The sequence below is a fragment of the Balearica regulorum genome, chromosome 3 (assembly GCF_011004875.1).
Source record: "Balearica regulorum gibbericeps isolate bBalReg1 chromosome 3, bBalReg1.pri, whole genome shotgun sequence".
Taxonomy (NCBI): Eukaryota; Metazoa; Chordata; class Aves; order Gruiformes; family Gruidae; genus Balearica; species Balearica regulorum.
In genome coordinates this window covers 93,024,913-93,046,100 of record NC_046186.1, presented here as the reverse complement: position 1 = coordinate 93,046,100, position 21,188 = coordinate 93,024,913, and the positions used below count along the sequence as shown (strand labels likewise).

Here is a 21,188-nt window from a genome sequence, read left to right as displayed (position 1 = left end):
ATGTATGTGGGTGTGTAGAAAATGAAAGCTGTTTTTTAGCCCAGCAGCATAATTCTGCTTCAGCCATTTGATGTCCCAGGAGACATGTGTGTGTGTGTATGTGTCCATGTATAGAAAGATCTGTTTGGAACTATTATTTTTTTACAAGACCTGAGACCAAACAGTCAAAAACAGAAAGAGAAAACAAGGAGTGTGCAGTGTTACTTGAAAATAAGTATAGAATTTGTAACTGCTGGTTACCTTATGAGTATTTTAATCTACATAAACATGGGGGGTAATGAAGGGGAAAGTCTGCATGCAGACAGAATAAAAATAACACCTCTGGCTGATGTGCAGATGACAGACTATCCAAAGGAGCAGGATTCATGCAAAGCTGATACAGGTGAATCAGTTAAAACATTTTTAGCTAGCCATCACTTTAAAATTCTAGTGTAGACCAGAACAGTTGTGCTAGCCAACAATGGTTAACTTAAATTTTAACATATTCTTGGAGCTCATCTTCCTCATGCTGCTGCCAAATGTAGTATGTTAAAAGACCTCTCCAGAAACTGGTCAAGCTAAAGCTTTCAGGAATCTAAAGCAAATGTAGTATACTTTAAACACTGCAGAAGAAAAAAAAAAATCCAACTATTGCTGGAATAAAGAATGAACTCTGAATTTAGCTTATCAAGCAGAAAGCTCAGATTCTCTTCTCCCTCCTCTAAAAGTCTTGCATTTATTTGCTCCTTTGAAAAGTAGAGAGATGAGACTAAGCATTTCAGTAGTTAACAATGAACCTTCATTTAACTTTCTTAATGCAGAAGTGCTGATCATTCAGGCCTTCCTTTCAAAAGATGATACAATGCCATGTTTTGTTTTTTTTTTTTTTAATAAGGATTGCTCCTTTACTTTAAAGATATCCTGAACAATTTGAAAGGAGAAAAAAAGTCAACATTTTGAAGTGTTCCAAAAACCCTAAAGAGAGCTCCATCTGGTGTTGCATCTCTGATACAGTGGATGACTTCAACACTTTGCTTTCAGAGATCTCAACTTTTCTTTTTTTTTTTAAAAAAACCCTGAAGTGTTCAGAACTCTATTTAGAATGTGGTTTTCCATCCTCCTTGAGCACACCTGATAGAAGGAAGGAAAGCATCTTCTGCAACTCAGAGAATCAAAGGGACTAAGCAATGAGGAAATAGTGGGTGCCATCTGTCCTTTCATGAGAAGGGAGAGCTGAGAGACAAGAATAGGTCTCTGTAATTTTATTCTCATTACTTAGTCACTGCACTGTGCTACAAGTTATTAACTCACAGCATCCTATTGCATGTTATTAGCTTTGCACAAACCTAGCAGAAAGGAACATTCTGCTTATGGTCAAACCATTGCCATCAACACTTGCTACTATCTGAAGAACAAAACCCTTTTGTTAGAGGATGCAGTCATAATCTTTAAAAACTATATATAGTTTCAGTAATCTTTTCCTAATGCTTCAGATGCATGTACTGAATTTGAAATAATTTAGTTAGTCTTAAAAGTTCTGCTTGTTTTTCTTCCAAAGAAAATAGCAGCATATTGCAAAATAGGAAGGTCCTGTAGCAAAATATGTAGTTATTACTCAATAATCCATCAAAAATGTTTTCTGACAATCCTGCTTCATTTCTTTGCATGTTGCAGAATTGACTCAGACAAATGCTACACAGATATATTCACAAAGATACAGCAGAAATTTTCTGCAGTACCAAGTCAAGAAAGTTGGTGCTGTTTGGCAAGTAATTATTTGCCTCTTTACTATTTTATGATTTGAGCTGACTAGAGGAGGAAGGTGGATGTGATCACTAAGCACCTGTCAATTTGCATCCTCTGCCTCCTGCTTTCACACCTTTTCTTCTCCTGACTCAAATTCAAATTGAAAGATGAGGCACACAGAGTTTATGGGAAAGTGTATGTGAACTTCAATGCTGTGGTATTGTTCATAAAACCCATAGCCTAACATCCAGAACAAGTAAATCATGTCTGCATTAAGTTTCAGTTAATTGAAGAAACAGCCTATCACTGTAGTAAAATACACAAGGAGGTTATTGCTTTATAGGCTGCCTGTATTTTAATCTGCTTGAACTAACATGCAGAGGCTTGGAAGAACAGACTTGATGCTTTTTTTCCCTGTGGTGAGTACTGAAAAGCCAAAAAGAGCAACATTCAAGCAGAACTACTTTCAAATTCCCAGCTGCACATGCTGACTGCCTCAACAAAAAGGAAAAATGAATAAGGACTAGGAGGAAAAAGAAAAATATATCCTTCTCACTGGTATCTTTGAGAACTGTTATTTAAGAGTGGCTCTTTTCAGCAGCATTGTTTGTTCTCCTGGAAAAGCTGCTGATAGTGAGAGATAAAGCCCACCATTGCACAAGTTCACCATGTAAAATGTGCTCTGTGGATACTTTTGAACAGTGTAATCTTATGCACTGTTTTTCCAGTGTGGTCCTTCATGTAGCAAAGTATCTACAGACACAGTCTCAGCTAAGCAGAAGATTATGAAGTGGTTGGTTACACTACAACTGTATCCTTATACAGCAGCTCCTGCCACATCAGCTTTTGTGTTGAACCACAGCTTACTACTGCTTGTATTGTTTTTGTTCTGTGTGCAGAATTCTAATCAGGTATTTGAATGATGAAATAAACATCTGGTGTCAATAAATACAGGTCTTTTCAAATAGTGTTGTCTTAAATGCTTCCATTTCTTTTCTAGGTATAAGAGTTCCCAGGAGCACACAGAATTATTTCCAGCACAAATTGGCTACAATCTCATTGTGACATTAAGGGCTTACTTTGATTAGACCGTCTCTTTGCTATTCCACTGATGACTGACAATTTCAGTAACTACACTACGACAAAGAAAATGTTAATTCATTTGTCTGGGCACTTAACTGTGTACAAATCAAATGTGAGCATAGGTGTTGTCAATTATTCCACTGATGCATTTCTTGGAGTCTGTTTAAAAAACCCTCTATTTTTATGACACCATTAGTATCAGTTTCCTTCCCTGGCAAGTGTTGGTACTGAAACAGTCAGTGTAAGATTAAAAAAAAAAAAGAATAAAATGCTTTTATCTCCTAGAAATTTATCCCAAAGTTGGATCATAGTTACAGAAGGAACTGCTATGATTGTATAATGTACTGAACACCACAATGAATACAAAGTTAAATATAAACAGGATATTGTGGTCAAGAGACCAGGGCATTATAACTTGTCCCAAAGAGGAGAGTTATGTAAAATTCAAGTTTTGAATTTATTTATCACCTTCCTACAGAATAAATAAAAGCAGTTAATATTACTTTTGGACTGCTAAAATTGCACCAGGACTCTTTTCAAGGTGCTGCCTGTGCACTACTGAAGAGTAGTTCATGTTCTGAAGTACCTCATTTTACAGTTACATTGATTCTTATTCAAGACACTAAACTGCTTCAAAACAGAAACCAGTGCAATTATGGATAGGCTCTGGCATAGCAACCTTCATGGGCAATTCTTATTTTTCCTCAAAGCCTTGGCTCACACCTAGCTACAGGTTTGAAACTTGATGAAAAGGCAGAGCTGTTTTACATAACTTACCTTTACTAGAACACAGCCATCTTGTTCAAGAATCAGACGCAGTTTTATAATTGAAAGTACCATACTAATTTGAGGGGAAAAAAAAAATGAGTGAACATGTCCCATAATTTCAATTCCAAGCAATGTTCACAATTGTTTCAAAATAATCACCTTGATATTCTCTCTCCCTCTAATACATTCCATTGTTTTTTAATTAGCCTTGTGTTTCTAGCATCTAAATGATTAAGAAACAGTAGTTATTCCTCTACTTATCCATTATGAATACAGCCCATTATGATTTGGAATACAGCTACTTTTGGTGCAGAAGTTGTCAAAATGCATGAAAGAACATTTAAGACATGTTAAAACTTTGATGTCAACCATACAGTGCACAGTATGCATTTGACTTAAGAGTATGAACAACCTGTTCATTTGATTACTGTATCTAAATTCAACATTAAGTTGGCCAATACTCAGACTACAGTAGATTGAGCCAGATTTGCTTACAAACTAAATCACTGAACTTGAACCCAGCAGAAATATTATCCTCCCCTTCCAAACTGGCAGAAAATACTGTCCATCCTTCCACCAACTGTAAATTCAGCTTGAAGTTACTGGCCTAACATTGGCCATTCATATTTCTTATGTGAACTTGCAGCAGAAATGGTGCAAAATAGCAAGACCTGTTGGAATAGGCAGAAAGGAATTCAAACTTTAATCTGATTGGTTTAATTTTTTTTTTTTTAGCAGGAGGAAAAAGAATAAAGTTACAAGATTCTTTTAATATTTTCACAATGTTAAACTAAAACTGAGCTCTAGGCTACATGTGTAAGTAAATCTAGAACACAAAAGGGTTAAATAAGATCTTCTTTTAAGATACAAGAACTTAAGCTTTCTTTACGTTTAACAAACTTCACAGAACAGATACTGCAAAGGAACAACCCCCTCCCCAACTTTTTTGTTTAAAGTGAACATTGTCCATAATTCACATGAACTTTAAGTAGTGTTCTCTCAAGAGCCACCTTGAAACCATCTGTGCACTTGTAACGAGATTAAAGGGAATATTAAGGAGGAACAAAATAGCATCTTCAGTATTAATGCAGAAAAGTCTTGTGTATCAATCAGAATGCCCATCAAATGCTATGATAGGATTTTGTAGGAAAAGAAAGTGCGTATCACAGCAGCCACCAAAATCCATGTTTTTTTTAAAACTCCTCACGGCAAATGTAAATAATATCCTTGGACAGTCCCTCTCACCAGGACCACTTCCTGAAAATGCAGCACATTACAGAAGATTTTTGCTGCTGGTTTCATATTCTTGAATAATAACAATAATAAAAAAAACAGCTTGCCTTTTGGATAGCTTGCATTTTATAATGATGGGACACTTCTGATTTGCTTCATGGTTAACTAATGCTAATACAGTCAGATGCTGAGAGTGTGTGTGTAGACACATATATATAGTCTTTTTTTTTTTTTTTTAAATTAGTTATCTCCTTGTTAAATGCTCCTAGCTGGCTACCAAAGTAAAATATAATTTGGCCTGTAAGGAGTTAGTTACCTGTAGCAAGTAGAATGGAGGATGACTCATACAAGCTTACTCCCAAAACGCTGGGGTTTTCCACGACACCTTATTTCACGCCTCTGATGTTTTATATCTGCCCAGTATTTGAAGAGGAGACAAAATCTTTCCCTCACTCAGGTTTTCTTACAAATTTACCTGATTGATTGTTAATACCTTACTAACAGACTGAAAAGCTAAATTCACTCAGGATTAAGCTGGGCCACATCAGTACAAATCTTTTTTACCTGCATAAACCCCATATGCAGCAGGAGACATGCCGATTCTTATGTTTGCTTTTTTGTTTCCAAACTGACAAGACTGGTGCAATTCAGCTCAGCTCAACATGACATACCATAATACAGAACCATAGGTCTAAACAGATCCAAAACATTCTACTCCACGCAATGCTTTTCACATTCACTTGCTATACTTGCTTTGCGATAGAGGCGGGCAGAGATTTTCATGAGAGCGTTCAGCTGCATAGAAACAGGGCTGATATAGCCCATTTGATTATCTCATTGACACTCTGGAAGTGAGGAACACAAACTCAGTCTGATAAAGGGTGTTTTACTGGTTGTTCCCCAATACTGTTACTGAATTCCGTTTGCTACAAAATGTCCTTTTTTTTTTCCCCAATATATAAGTCTAGCTACAGAAAGTCAGTCTGTAGAATCCAGCCATGGCTACTGTGCTGTGAATTAGCCTTATTTGATCAATTATCAGATACCTGCACTTAGCAAAAGGCAAACAAAAGCCAATCAGGTTTCGGCCAGTGGGAATGGCTGCACTGCTCAAGGTATGTGGAATCTGTTCACACAACTCGTAGAATCTCTGCGGATGCCATGTAAAAAGTATGCACCATTTACTGCTCTGGGATGAAGTTGGCTTTAAAGTGAGATCATAATTTAACTGAGAAGAAAGAAAGAAAGGAAAAAAAAACCCTGATAGGTTCTTTATAGTAAGATAGATATAAAAATTTTTCATAAGAATCTCTGTCCCCCTTTCTTTTTGGCTTCCTGGGAAGAACCAGAAAGATGTTCCTACCCCAACAGAATCCCTGATGCTGGTGACACTGCCTAACTCAAAAGCCACACGCGATGAAGGCACGAGTGACCAGTCAGGTCTTCTGGGCGTAAGCAGCTGCGGTTGCTGCTCTTAGTAGTATTTCACCTCCTCAGGATTCACTAGCAGTGAAGAGGTGAAAGGCTGCACATTAAACAGTTTGTCTGAAAGCCATGTGCATAGCAAACTTTTACACCAGCTTCTATACAACTATATGTTTTAACTCTGCAGCTGGAATGTTTCCAGCGTAAGGCTTTTAGAGTGACTCCAGCAATAACAGAAGCCTTTGGATTTTTCTTGTTTTTTTTAAATCCACTAGCCATGCTCAAAAATAATATTTCTTCATGTTTTATTTTTATACGGTGGCTAGCAGGCACCTTAGTAACCAGCCAGAAATCAATTTCAACCACCATCAACCCCTAAACTACAGTACCAGGACGGTTGGCTAAAGAAAGGAAACTGATTGGCTGTAGTCTGAAACTTGCCTAGTACAAGGTGTCTGGCTGACTTTGTCCTAAATAAGGCTAACATTAGTGAACTAAGAGAACAGCATTTGGTTGCAGTCTTGCGCTCAGGAACATCCTTCGCCAATGCGTTGGCAAGATCTCCCTACTTTCCGATCCAGTTTCACCATTTTCATAATGGCTTCCTCACGCCCACGTCCCATGTGGTCAAATGTGCAGTCATGTTGTTCAGGCAGGCGATGTAACATACAGAACACATAACCTACCATGGAAAGGGAGAAAAAAAAAATAGTTAGGGACTTTGTTAAAATGGCAGAATCTTACCTGAATCAGAAGTGAAGGATCACCTACTGGGGGATTACTCAGTTCTCAAAGATTAATGCCAGCTTTAAGTTTTTACTTATCTTCCTTACAGGGTAAGGAAGTAAAATCAGTAAATATCTGATTATTTACTGCATTTTCTTGAGTATTTATGAACACAGTATAAAAGCTCAAGTCATACTAGGTTTGGGGTTTTTTTTTGCCATCCTCTCATCTTACAGAGGAGGCCCCCAAAATCATCGAAAACTACGTATGCCCAGATAGTAACAAAGCTAATGTTTTAAAATAAAAGCTAATGACCTTCACTGAAATCTGTTCTACTTTATGTGGAGATGGTTTTTCTGAAAATTCATGCCTATGGTATTTCAGTTTTAGCTCCCATGCAGGCATACAAGTCAGAACTGTGAAATCTAAGCACCTTGCTTCCTCCCTACTGCAAGCACCCCAAGTTGGCAGCAACTGCAGGAAAGTTCACTGCTCCACTACTATTCCAGTTTCCAGAAGCTTGTCTTCATGAACTGTTCTGACACTAAGCACAGCACATGAACAGGCTTTTGACATTGGGACATGTTATGCCACATCATCTTGCTCTGAAGCTGAGATGATGTAGGTTATTGTCTCTTTGTCTAAAGCTAGTCAATGCTATTCAGTTTTCCAGGGAGCGTGTGATTCAGAAACACACAGCAATACTTTTTCCTACAGGTGAGGAGGGCACCTTCAGTAGCCACCTCTTTCTAGTCTACAAAGAAAGTCAGCTTTTTTCTTATTTGGCCCTTACACTTCGTAACAGTAAAGAAATTGCCTCAAATTTCCTACCTCTAAAATGAACGTTACATAGCAATAAGTAGTATTAAGATGATATAGTAGGGAAAAGTCATACAGTTAGAGAGTTCATGTAGTCCACTGTATATGAAACAAAGTATGGTATCGCCTACACCGCACTGTTTCTCCTGATGGTGCAAAGAGCATCACTCTGCCTCTCACTGAATGCTTTATGTTACTGCTACTCCTTGAATGCTCTAAAGATACTAAACCACAAAATGATGATATTTCAGAGATGGAAAATGAGTGATAAAAATGAGTGAATGACTGAGAAAGTGTGTGTTTGTGCACATATACACACACACACACACAAAAAAGTGTGTAAAGTATTTCAAGCTCCTGGACTATAAAATATCAATTGTAGGAGAGAACAACAGGCTACCTTTATGTTAGTATGATTGTTAAAAAAAAAAAGAAAAGGAAAAAGTATCACACATGGAATTATTAAAAAAATAATGTGAAGAAAAAATTGATTTATCTTTGCTCTTTGTTTCAATAGCACCAGCTATGAAAGGACATGTCTATTATCTGTGGTTGGCTTTGAAACCCAGTTCTAGAACAAAGCAAAAAAGACAAGTTTTCTGTATTGGTATATGCGGTTCAGAAATATGGATGGAAAGATGCAGATTGAATTGATATACATGTCACCCCTTGTGATCATTGCCTCCAATTCAATCTCTATCTGGGTCATACCACACTCAAACGTGACAAATATCTTACTTGAGGTGCCAAAAATTCAAGGTCTTATTGTTAAAATGAAAACATCCTTGGACCACAGTTTCAATACTGAACAAGCATTTCACTCACTCTTTCTTACAGAAAGCATGGACTGAAGGCTTCCCTTATTTCTTGAAATAAGACTTCCAATTACCGAACCAACGTCCACTGCAGGCACAAGAATACATAAATACCTGAACCAGATGAGCCCAAAAAAAATCAAGTTCCTCATCTTATCTGCAATGGATGTGTAAGAAGCAGATGCCGGAAACTCTGCACATACGGATAGGGCTGAAGTCGTTTCAGTCCCTTGTAGGTAAAAAATGGGTTTTAAATCCTGATGGTTTTACAGATCCTCTCCACATGGTTCACACACGTCTTTAGAAATGCTATTTAATGTTATCTAAAAGACATATTGAACGTGTATACAAATCACACAACTTCAACAAGACTCTTGTAACAATTCTTTAAGTCTAATAAGAAAATACATATACAACATAATTTATCACATTGGAACATGACCTTTCAATTGCCCCATCTCCTCACCTTCTACCAAGCCTCCTACCTTTTGTAGACCAGTGTGACTTCATGATGCTGCTTTCTACTTTGCCACCCCCCCCCAGTACAATCTATTCTGTGGTTTGCCATACCTTTATTTGTTTTTTCAACACCTTTTAGTTCTTTTTAGAGCACTTGTTTTCATGTAGGAAAAGCTGTACTGTATGCTATTTTTATTCCAGATGAACTGTAATATTTATTTTCTCTGTTTGTCAAGTATTTCCTTATGCAGTCTTGAACAGAATTTCAAGAACTGCCCACAAAGAACAGCAGGTGATTTTCATTTTCCAAGACTATGGGAAAAGTATTTCTAATTTCAGCAACTAAATCTAAACCTGTTATTCATATACCTATTTAAATACGTACTACTAATTGGAACTGATAATACCTAATGAAATAAAGCACATTTTGAACATTACTAAAGATGGTTTTGCATCTCTTGGCTGTTCTTATATAGGGGGTTTATTCGTGTTGAATTAGCAATGGGGATCTTCTGGATGTCTCATTTCCAAAAGAGACTTCAGATTTGTTGCTCCAAATGCCTCACTTTAAAGATTGGAACTTGGGTTTTTTGAGGGTTTTATTTGAAATTTAAAGGACTTCAATACTGTTATATAGCAGCTACTTGAGTAACAGTAATTCTGAACATTTTTTTCATTAGTTCAGAGTGGATATATTCAATTAAGTTATTACTGCTATATTCACTCCTTGCTTCTTCACTGGTCTGGAAATCAGAGTGGACATCCTGTGGACTGTGTGTGCACAAGTGCCTGATGTCATATCGAGACCATCAATTTTCACAACAGCTCTGTTATTAACTTATATGCACTGGGGCAGAAGGCCAATATATGTAACTTCTATTTTAATCCTTAAAACCGGTCCAGATTTAGAGGTGAAACCTTTTCTCCTGAGAACTCTGCTTTTACAGTTATAAAGCAAGTTAGATTAATGAATTCTTGTGGTGTATTTACTGTTAAGTTCATTATAGGAAGATGTCAACTACAGGTTGTCTCCCTTAAAGGATTTTACTGCAGAAATGCTTCTTTTAGCACACTATAAATAAAAGACAAAATAAATAACTTTCTGCTAGGGGAAAGAGCATTGGAAAAGAGAATCTATCTGCCAACTACAGTTAGTTTACCCTAGTCATCAACCAACAATATGTCAAACTTCCACTCCAAGCATAGAAGATTTCAGTCTAGTACATGTAATAATACACCTCACAGTATGGCAATTGTTGCTTTCTGATCTTAGAAGTAAACTGTGAATCACCTACTCCTCAAGCCTCTAATGCAAACATCTTGGAAAAACATTATTTAGTGCCTCAAAACCCTTGAGCTCCTCTAAGCATACCAGCAACCACCTCACAGTATATCATCAAAAGTTCACTTCCATTTCATCACCAGAGCAAAACTGGCTAAAGCCATTGTCCTGGTTCTGCAAGGATAGAGTTAATTTCACCAGGAGCCAGGACAGATGACCCAAAGCTGGCCGGGGGCTATTCCATACCATGTGACATCATGCTCACCATAAAAAGGGAGCTAGTCAGGTAGGGGAGGGGTGGCGCAGTTTCGGCGCCGTTCCGGGACAGGCTGAGTGTCTGGTCAGTCGGTCGTTGGTTCGGTAAATTGTTCTCTATTATCACCCATTGTTAATATTTGTTATCCGCACTGTTGTTGATTGTTTTTTTCCCTCTCCCTTGCTGTCCCAGTAAACTGCCCTTATCCCAACCCTCGAGGCTTTGCCGTTGTTTTTCCCCGTTCTCCTCCCCGTCCCGCTGGGGAAGGAGTGAGTGAGCGCGCGTGGCGCTCAGCTACCGGCTGGGCCTAAGCCACGTCAGCCATAAAGCAGTGTACCATCTCTGCCTTACTTGTACAGATGAGTCTTTTGCATAGGACACAGAAAAAAAACATGATTCAAAGGAAGTCTAAGATTGCACACAGGCAACTGTGAAGTTGCTTTCATCATTCCTGAGGAATCTGCTGGGAAAGGCAATCAGAGAGGACAGAAAACAAAATAATCTTCCATATTCAAGACCAGAGAATACCACAGTTCACTCAGTGTGGATGATGATGAAAAAGGACTGCATTTACCTCATTGTTACATTCAAGAGCACTGGCTTGATGGGAGTATGGAATGACAATAAGCAAATATTTCAACTAAAACCTGCATTTAATTCTTAACTTTCTGTCTTCAAATTCTGAAAACAGCTGCTAAAATACCAACAAAATGATATGTGAAGCATCAGAAACAATTCAACTAAATGGCATAATAATCCACAACACAAAAGCCAAATTATAATTTTGGAGGGTCTGTGATTTTGGTGGTTTTTTCCCTTTTCTCTTTGTTAACTCAGTGGAGAGTGGTCAGACTTTCTGGAACATGGCACAAATGCCCAATAAATTGGAGTACGGCAAACTGCCGATGGAGAAGCACAGCACGCTGGTGGGACTACTCTAGTGGACGTCCTCTGCCAAGCATGGAGTAGTTCCAGACACTTGTACTGCTGGAGATCACCACACTGTTGCATATCATACGCTGTAAGATATATAATAAATGTAACAATCCCTGTTACATGAATAACATCATGATAGAAAAGAAGCTCCTTTTTCTCCCGCCTCAAGATTCTGGTCCTAATCTCATTGATGAGACATTCCGAAAGCTGCTAAGGAAGACAGATTTGTTTGTGAGCATGTTTTGAGAGGTGCTGAAAGTGCCAAACAAGCTTATTAAACATTTATACAGATTACACATTTACAAAGTGGCTTAAAAACATTTGAAAATGTCCCTATTTGAAACATTTTGATGTGTATTACCTAAAATGTAGTCGCATGCTGCCACAATTACCATACAAAATCAGAGCTTCTGATACCTTAAAATAATCTTACCTGCCCACTAGTATCACTGTTTATCATTTTTATTTCCAAGTGGAGAGGCAGAAGTTCAAAACTGCCAGAATTTGCAGCCATTTCCAAATTTTATTTAATAAACAACTTATGTTTGTATAGATTACCTATATAAAGTCTATTCAAAAGAAGCCTTAATAATGGCATAGACTTATTCCTATGCAGAATTCTGTGCTTTGGCTTCTTCAAGTGCTTCTCAAGAAATTTTACCTTTCTCGCTAATTTGCAACTCTAATTGACAAGAGGTTCAAACAACTTAAAAATACTTTGTAACCTTAAGAGATGAACGAAGGCGCTGCAAAAATTCTCTATCCAAGATGTATTCTCTAACCTGGTACGTGTGAGTCTATATGCAGATTTCTGTGCAAGAACACCTTTTAAAGATACATTAAAATCTGAACATATCTACAGGACATCATACAACACAGCAATACCAGGCAGATTAACCAGCAGAGAAGATTAGCTCGTGCTGTGATACATGCTGCTGCAGCACTGTTCAGAATAATTGGATATTGTTCCCCGAAAGAGTCTAGTAACCCCCAAACCAATGTTTATGCTTCTACCCCATCCCTTCCAACCAGAAAGATGACAATGCATTGTAAATGATGCTAACAATAAAGCTACTTTAAAAAGTGTGGGAGGGAATTTTTTTTTTCTTTGTTCAAGACATGGAATAAGTAAGAAATGAATGTAAGAGTAGAACAAATACCTGCCAAGATCCCAAAGACTTGTGCATCCAGTACCTCAGAAAACACCTGCTCTCTGGATTTCAATATAATCTAGCTTGTTCCCCTAATATTTTGGAGGTTGTTCAAAAAGAACATCCAGCAATGGAAGGAAATAAAAGTGTCCTGTAGTCCAGTACAGCAAAGCTTCCAGTGCAGCTTGTATGCACTCCTATTTTACAGTATAAAGATATTCTAGTCTGCTGATACATTATTCTCCTTCTAGACAGCTCCATTCTTACACACGCTCTAATTATCTCTTTCCTCTCTTCTGTGGGGAATACTGTGCATTGGCATTGTCAGATTTCATTACACAACATTTAGTTTTACTGACATGTTCTATAAAACCAAACCAAATCCCAACAAGCTAAACAACAATCTTTTGTAAATAAGCGAGCTCAACTATTGTCCTGTTTCCCTTTCCCAGCTTGCAAGATGCCATGGACTTTGATTAAGTGCTAAGTAGTTCAGAAAAACTAGCTAGGAATCTTGGGATTCCTTCCCAAGAGGAAAGAGGAATAAACCACAGTATGGTGAAGCTTTTTAGCCAAATAGATGTATTTATTAAAACTCCACAAAACATAGATTGAGGCAGTCCTTTCTATCATTTCCACTCCAAGAAGAGTGGATGGGGAACGTTAACCTCTTAAATGCTCAAAGGTAGAAGCCTCTAAATATTAATGCACAGTATCTTAAAAATTGTCCTCTCAAGGCATTTCAGTTCCACATTCCCTCACAAATGGCACAGCTGTAAAAGATTCAGGAAAGACACAGTAGGAAGAAGTGTACACAACTTATTAACTTATTTTTCTAACCATTTGCTATGGTCACTGCAACTTGCCTTTCAGTATTTTCTTCTTTATATAGATTGTCTATACTTAGTCATGACTACCAAAATGATCAATAACTGAATCAGAAAGAGGAAAAGGAAAGAGGTGGTGCTAAGACACTTTAGAATGTTTCTTTTAATCTGTGAATGTGTCCCCAGGACTGGATGTGTACTTGGGACTTCCATCCTGCTCTTCACTCAGTCATAATCTAGAAGCTCCATGACATCTGCGATGCTACTTAAATTTTATGTCTGAGAATCAGGATGCTTACGAGATGCTGTAGATTCATTTTATATTTCTGCTACTGGATTTATGCTCAGGAGAAAAGAAGGGAACAGATTTTTTTTTTTTCTCCCTTTCTTGCTCTATTTTGCTGTCTCCCACAAAGAGGGCCATGCATTAGAGACAAAAAAAGCTATTAGTGAAAAAAACTGCCCAGAAAATGAATGGAAGAAATTGTATACAAAAGAAAGATGACATCATCTTAAGCCTGTAACAGCCACTGGACAGGTATGGTTAAAGATTCTGCAAGAATTCTTTAGACTGCAAGGCAAAGACTTTGTATTGCCAAGTTTAGTCACGTAAAACCTGTGTTTCAAAGTGTCTTCTGTCTCTTTTCTTGAAGATCGTAAGTCTGGGAAGCTGCTTTAGGGAGCACACGAGATGTGGTTTTGCACTGTGCAGACTGCAAACAGACCTTTTATCCCAATTTGTGCTAAGTTCGAATTCACTTTCCTATTTATCTTACTACTTCCACAGAAAGCTGTCAAACTATTTTTTCCTACATTAAATGTGACACAAATTTTGAACAGAGAATTTATATCAGTTGAGGACAGAGCACATGTTGACTTTTTAGTAGTTTTTTTCAATCAACAATTCTTAAGGAGGTTCTACGTAAGACACTATTCTACTCCTTGACTTTAGAACGAAGAACTCAAAAGAAACAGTTTCCTCCTGTTTCTTTGAAGACAGTGTATTTGGAGTGGGAAAAATTAAGATATAGCACTCTCCTAGATTCAAATCCTGCTTCTGCTCTATGGGATACCAACTCCACAGAAGTAGGGAGCATCTTCAGGAACAGAACTCAGGTTTTCAGGAAGTTATTTCTTACTTTCAAAGGATCCTCAATGAATCAAAGTGATAAATACTGCATTCCTGCTTTGCAATATAAACTGCAATTAAAAAGAATTTACTGCGGGTCAGGTCTTACTAAATACAGCAGGTCTCAGTCAGGTTTGTATCTCAGTTCTGCCATGTACCACAAAATAATAGTTGTTAAATCTTTTGGTTTGGACCAAATATTTTCCTTGCTCTACAGAACACGTGCACATTAGCATAACTACTTGTACATCACTACTACTTCACCCCACTATGGATTCATGTGTTAAGGCCAACATATATTGGAGACAGTGTAACAGAGCAACTTTGGTACACGATTACTCCTAGGGATACAGCATGCAATACACATTTCTAAACTGCTTTATGCCTCAGAAGTCACTGAGGTATAGTGACTCAGAAGTCTCGTTTCATCTGTAGGCTCCCCTTTCAACCTTACACGCTGTCCTCAATTGTTTGTCTAGGTTGCAATCCACAGCAGTCAGGCACAAGCAGTGGCTGCGACCCCACAAGTCAACTTACCACCTAGCACAAATGGTGGGCGGCCACTGTTGCGCAATGGCCATAGACCTGGGGTATGATCCCAGTTCATCTATGGTGAGAGATCCAAATTCACAGAAATTAGCATTTTAATTTGCCACATATTTTCTCAATATAACTGAAAGAAGTATTTTTCTCCAAGAGACTTGCACAATTGTTGAAGCACAAAGGCAAAACGGTTAAAGTTGAATTCAACAAGAGAATTTTCAAAGGAACCATTTTGCTCCTATCAACTTGCAGCATCAAAAGCAGTGCCAGACAGTGAACACCAATGTACTACTAACTTGAGGAAAAGCTAGGTTCAAAATTAAAAGTTTAGACTTTAGGTAGGTGAAGAGTTTGCTTTTTTGAATAATCATGTGATCTTGCAATGATATATTCAGGAGGAATTAATATCACTGCTACACTTGTAAAAGGAACATTCACGCCATGTTTGTGGGGCCAAGAACACACTGAAACAACACTGCATCTCCCATATCATTCCTAGTTTCACAAAGTTATATCCTGTAGGATGTGGGAGAATAAATCCAAAGAACAGGATATGCAGTAAAAAAGCAGAATTATGCCAAAAGAGCATCCTAGTGTCCAAGACTAGACACCTAATAAAGTAGAGGGAAACCATGATAATAGGTAACACTATTGCAAATAGTAGTACTCTTACAAAATTTTCCATAGGCTATACCAGCATAAAAGGAAGTACTTCCTACCCAGAACATTTAGATGTGATAGTAGTGTGAAATCTTTAAAAAAAAAAAAAAAGTCTCCTGAGAAAGGGCAGGTGGATGACAGAGCTATCTGAGCATCAGTGCAGGGCCTCAGTGCAAAGTGTCTGACGTTTTCAAGAGAGCTTCATCAGTATTAATACTTCTAGAATTCTCTCTATACCAAGCCCACCTGAGCTAATACACTTCTCCCAGAAGCTGAGGATTTAATTAAAAGCCAAAGTGTACCCAGTAATTTAATTAAAATAGCAAGCAATACTGAATGATTCAATAATGTATGTGTATCATTTTGTTTAGCCTGATGAAAATGCAGGAAAGATAAAGACTACTAATAAAGAACTGGAATGAACAATGAAAGGTCTATACTAAGATATTGTACGTGTTGTATTAATTCTAACTGTTCTCCTGGATCCTGCATGTATTTTGACTTCAAAATCACATGCTGAATATGGTCCCAGGTTTGACTTTCAATGTATTTCCTGAGTTATGTTATTTATGCCTTGGGTTTAAATAGCTTTCTAGAGGTTGTACCGTATTGATCCACAGTCTGATAACAGCTAGACTTGCTGGCCAAATCTCTGGAGAGAAGCAACTCTATTTCTTTTAAACTTAAATGAAATTTGGTTTATGTCTATATCCTCTATTTACACCTTATGTCCAGGGTCTCTTAGATGACACATTCTGCTCCATGCAAATCTTCTATTCCTGTAGCCTTTTGCTATGTCAAGAGTAATTATTCTTCTAACCAAAGGGAAACAGAGCTCCATTCAGAAGCTCTATTTATACCATAAAGGTAAACAAATGCCTAAGAGATGTACACTTCCACACTTCCCCCTTTTTTTTGGGTGCAAAGACTTACACAGCATTCCCTACTCCTGCTTGTCTGGAATATGGCAGTTATTTTTTAACTTATACTGTAGTATCCCTGCAAAAGCCACCTGAAGGTTAGATACTGAAGGACTTACACATCAGAAGTGTCAAAATAAAACCTCATTTTTTGTTTTGTTTTTGAAAGGAACACACTAACTTGTTTTATTGAAGGAGAACTCAATGACCCATTTCAATTACATGTATTGATTGGGACTATAGGACAGTAACTAAAGGTCTCAGTATACATTACTAAATCAAGAGAGTCGTCGGTTGCAGAACTTTAGGTAGCACAGTGGAAGAGATTAAAATCGGTACATGCCGTAAGAAACCCACATTAATTGAACAAGCTGGGGGAATATACTAGAGCCTTTTCAAACTGTATTTCATGATTCTTAATTATAAGCAGACCATGAACTCCATTTACACTTTAAAGCTGTGGACAGCTTTTCTGAAGCCTAGACACTAAAGCGTTTTTCTGGGTCCTATCCTTGGAACCCATGGTAGGCCAATTAGTCAACTGCTTTTAACTCTTCCATTTTTAGTATTTTCAGAATACGTATTACTCAGACACCAACAATAACTAACAGCTCCTGTTCCCTACCAATTAAATTACAGTCTTGGCATAACATCTTTGTTAAATAAAACAAAACAAAAAAATCTTCTGAGTTTGAATTCAAATGTCAATAGTTTTTATTGTTTTTCTTTCTTTTTTTTAAAAAAAAAACAACTTGTAGCAATATAAGCTAAGATGCTAGGCATCATGGCTGAGGCAAAAGTAGTATTCTGGGAGCAACTATCTTGAGAGAACAGTCAACAGAAGACAGCTGAATATGGTACATCTTAAGGCCTGGCAGGAAGACTTGCCAGAATTATAGTATGTAACCGGTTACTAATAAGATTTATTTTTCCTTTAATAATTCTTATTGAACTGGTTGACTCAATCTCCAGCAGCAGTGCACATATTTAATTTAATTTTAATCAATGGAAGTATGTCTGTTATACCAATACATAGTCGTGTCCTGAAGCCATTTTGGTTTGTACCAGATAAACCTTATCCATCTAGAAAGTGAATTTACCAGTGCCATTACAAATTCTTCTCCACAGGAAAAAGGTTCCCTGGAAATGGAACCATGATTTAATATTTTACCGAGTTTTAAAAGAAACATTAATTTCAATACCAGTTGGACTACTTTGTACAAAAATGAAAAAGTTGTCAGGTTTTTTGTTTGGTTTTTTTTTTTTTTTTGCTTATCTATTCAAGTTTGTTTCTTTCTTCCTGACCTTTTGAAGATAACTTCTAAATTAACTGAGTAAATCAAATCATTCCAAATTTATTCTGGCACAATCCAAACAAGTGCCTCATCTCCTGTGTTTATGAACGAGCAGCTCTGTTACACAAGTTAAGAATCACACTGAGACTTGCTGCCACAGTATCTGTAAAAAAGGTACAGTCTCTTCTGTGTGGATGCATTTTGTTTCCGATGGCTAACAGAAATGCTCAGTGCTCTATACAAGTCTGTTCTTTTCTGCCTCTTACCCCTCTGCTTAGTGGAAGACCAAAACAGAAGCAAAGCAACAGACACTTTTAGATAATCCCAAGAAAAGTATTCTGCCAGGTCATTACAGATTTGTACAGAACTAAACTAAAAGCAGGTATGTGGAAAAATAAGCATAGTAATATACCAGAACTCTCTTTTTTTATACTTACTGACTATGCATATGTGTTTGTGTGTATATATACACACAGGCATATGTATACATACATGTATGTACATATGTATACACACACAGGTGAGACAAATTTCTGAAAGAGCGTAGAAGGTATGTTTGCCAAGTATTTCTAAAATGTTTTGATCCTGTCCCAAGATTAGAGATTTTTACAACTTGTTTATAATGCTTTTCTCATGGTGGACGTCCTTTAATCTGCATTTACTCATTAATGTTTTAAAGTCCTTTCCATTGTTAATATTATATATATAATTTGGCAAGCACCAAATCATGTTTAGAACGCACCAGGCTTAAGTCAGGAGATTGTTTAGAATGTAGGATATTTTGTAAGAGATATAATGCTAGCTTGTTTTTAACACTGTTCTAGTGCAAGATAAATGTGTTCCCCATGGGTTTATTCTATCATTACCTTAAGGTCAGCTTTCGTTTGAGCTATTTTTTTCAAATGACTTCTCAAATTTGTAATTTTGTTCCCATGAGTAACCTCCCTCATGATCACTGTTCACATACAAAGGAACATAGTGCACTCATAATTGTATAGAAATTAATCTGAAGATTTCACATGCATTTTTGGACACATATTTTTTGATGAGCTGTCTTAGGGTTTTTTCCCCTCTTATTTTAATAATCAACCAGAGTATTTCTGTTTCTGCCAATGACTTTTTAATCTACTTAATAGGCATTTATAATTGACTGTCCCATTGCCCCTATTTTTTCTGTTTGTTTTCAATCAATGTAGTTTACATTAATTTACATGTTTTTCCCCCCTCTAGGCAAGTAATCTTAAAATTACTCAAATACTTGTCTGTTGCTTCACCTCCCTATTTTATCTTTCATAGTTCAGCTTCTCCTTTCTTTCATTTTTTTCTTTCATAAATTTGTCATCCGAGCCAACTGTACTATGCAATATGTACATCTTGTACTACTACAGCCTCTTTATTTTCCATTTTTCCTGTCCCTCCTCTAATCTAAGCAAAGAATGCAGAATCTTAAATGTTTTTATGCATTAACCTCATGAGAAACAAGCCACAAGTAGTCAGGTACAAATTGAATTATCAACTATTCAGACATGTTGATTTTCTGTGTTGCTAAGCTGTAGCAAGCAGATTGCTATTAAACTTGTTAGAACTAGAAACCATTTTATCAAGACAATCTTACCCACTTTGATCACATCTTGATGAGGCATTTCACCAACTTCTAATAAAAATTTAACATGGCATTTATCCAGTTTGCATTAAAATCACATTTAGCACCATCTCCAACAAGCCTAGCGCAGTGTACACTACAAAGACTAAAATCTGGATCCTTTCTAGAGACATGCTTTAGTCATTGGATCTCAATCACAATGAGCAGTGGACAGCAATCTATGTGGATAAAGTTATATCCACATAAAGTTCCTAACTAATTAGGAAGGAAAGTTATGCCCTAGTAAAAGGCACAGTCTGTGATGTGCTCCAACGTGCTATGCCTTCCGACCACACATTCAGCACAGGAAGGCAGCGCTTGGGCTAACTGGCAAAGTTAGACTCGTTTCCTGACTCAAAGTCTTCCTGCTATGGAAGCCACTTGTGAATGTGCATCCCTTCAAATCAAAAACCAGACTGCCAACATCTTAAATAAAAATTGCAAAACATCACCTTTTGCCTTCACCCATGCCCAAGGTTAGTAGTTACTGCGGTCTCCATCAAGAGCAGCGACGAATATGTAACTGTTCAAGTCTGTCCTCATTCTGCGAAATTATAACTTGTTATAACAAAACCTAGGCCAGTAAAACGCCAAGAAAATATTTTCTGTCCGCACAGGCAAGATATACTGCTAACAGCTGTTTGATCAGGTTGCACCACAACTGGGCAGTACTTTTTAATACAATCTGATCAAACTGGAAGGTTTCAACATCTTCCCATCCTATTAAGCATCTACTCTGGCCAAAGAACATGAAAGACTTGAGATCGCTACCCAAGAAGCACAGAAACAAATCGGGAACATCTCTCTAAGGCACTGCTACTGGAAGCTAAAGCTAGGCTTACGTTCCAGGACCCATTATCTTGGCCAACCCATTGATTGCCAAGAGTTCTGGATCGGTGAAGCCTGAGTTTCAGATGTGTCCATTAGGCTGTGGCCTACAAATAGCTGAAGAGCTGGCACACTGTACTAATTTTCCTTCAATTGCTGACTAGGACTGAATCTAACACGACTAATACAAAATTCCTTTACTGATCATCTAGAATATTCTTGTCAGACTTATGCAATTCCAACAATATTAAAGACCACTACAGACTTCTGTGTATTGGCTTTGCACAACAAGTGATGCCAGAACTAATCTTTTCTCTAAAATACTAAACCTCTGCCATAAAACTAAGCTATGCTTTCTGTGCAAATAATTTCTATGGCTTAGAAGTTTACAGCTCAGTATCTTTTAAAAATGTACACAACTTTATTTAGTAGTGATAAACATCTAGTCAAGTAATTAAGACAAGGCCCATAAATTTATAGTGTAATTTGCAAATAATCAACCTTTTTCTAAAATCCATTACCAGAACTCTGTATTATATAGCTACTTTAACTCACACATTCACTGTCTCTAGTTTTAAAGCAAATCTGTGGTAATCACCTGCTTATCACATCACTGAACTGACAACTTAATTTTCAGATCAAGGATCCCAAACGACTAATTTCAGA

General features: G+C 37.2%; 1 protein-coding gene across 1 annotated transcript in view; it reads right to left on the bottom strand.

Annotated features, from left to right (window-relative positions):
• Positions 1-5,679: 5,679 nt before the first annotated feature.
• The window catches only part of ZFAND3 (zinc finger AN1-type containing 3), a 135,629-nt gene continuing 120,120 nt past the window's right edge, over positions 5,680-21,188 (bottom strand). Inside the window, 1 exon segment of the mRNA XM_075749007.1 lies at positions 5,680-6,916. Coding sequence (XP_075605122.1) covers positions 6,762-6,916 — 155 coding nt within the window. The 3' untranslated portion in view covers positions 5,680-6,761.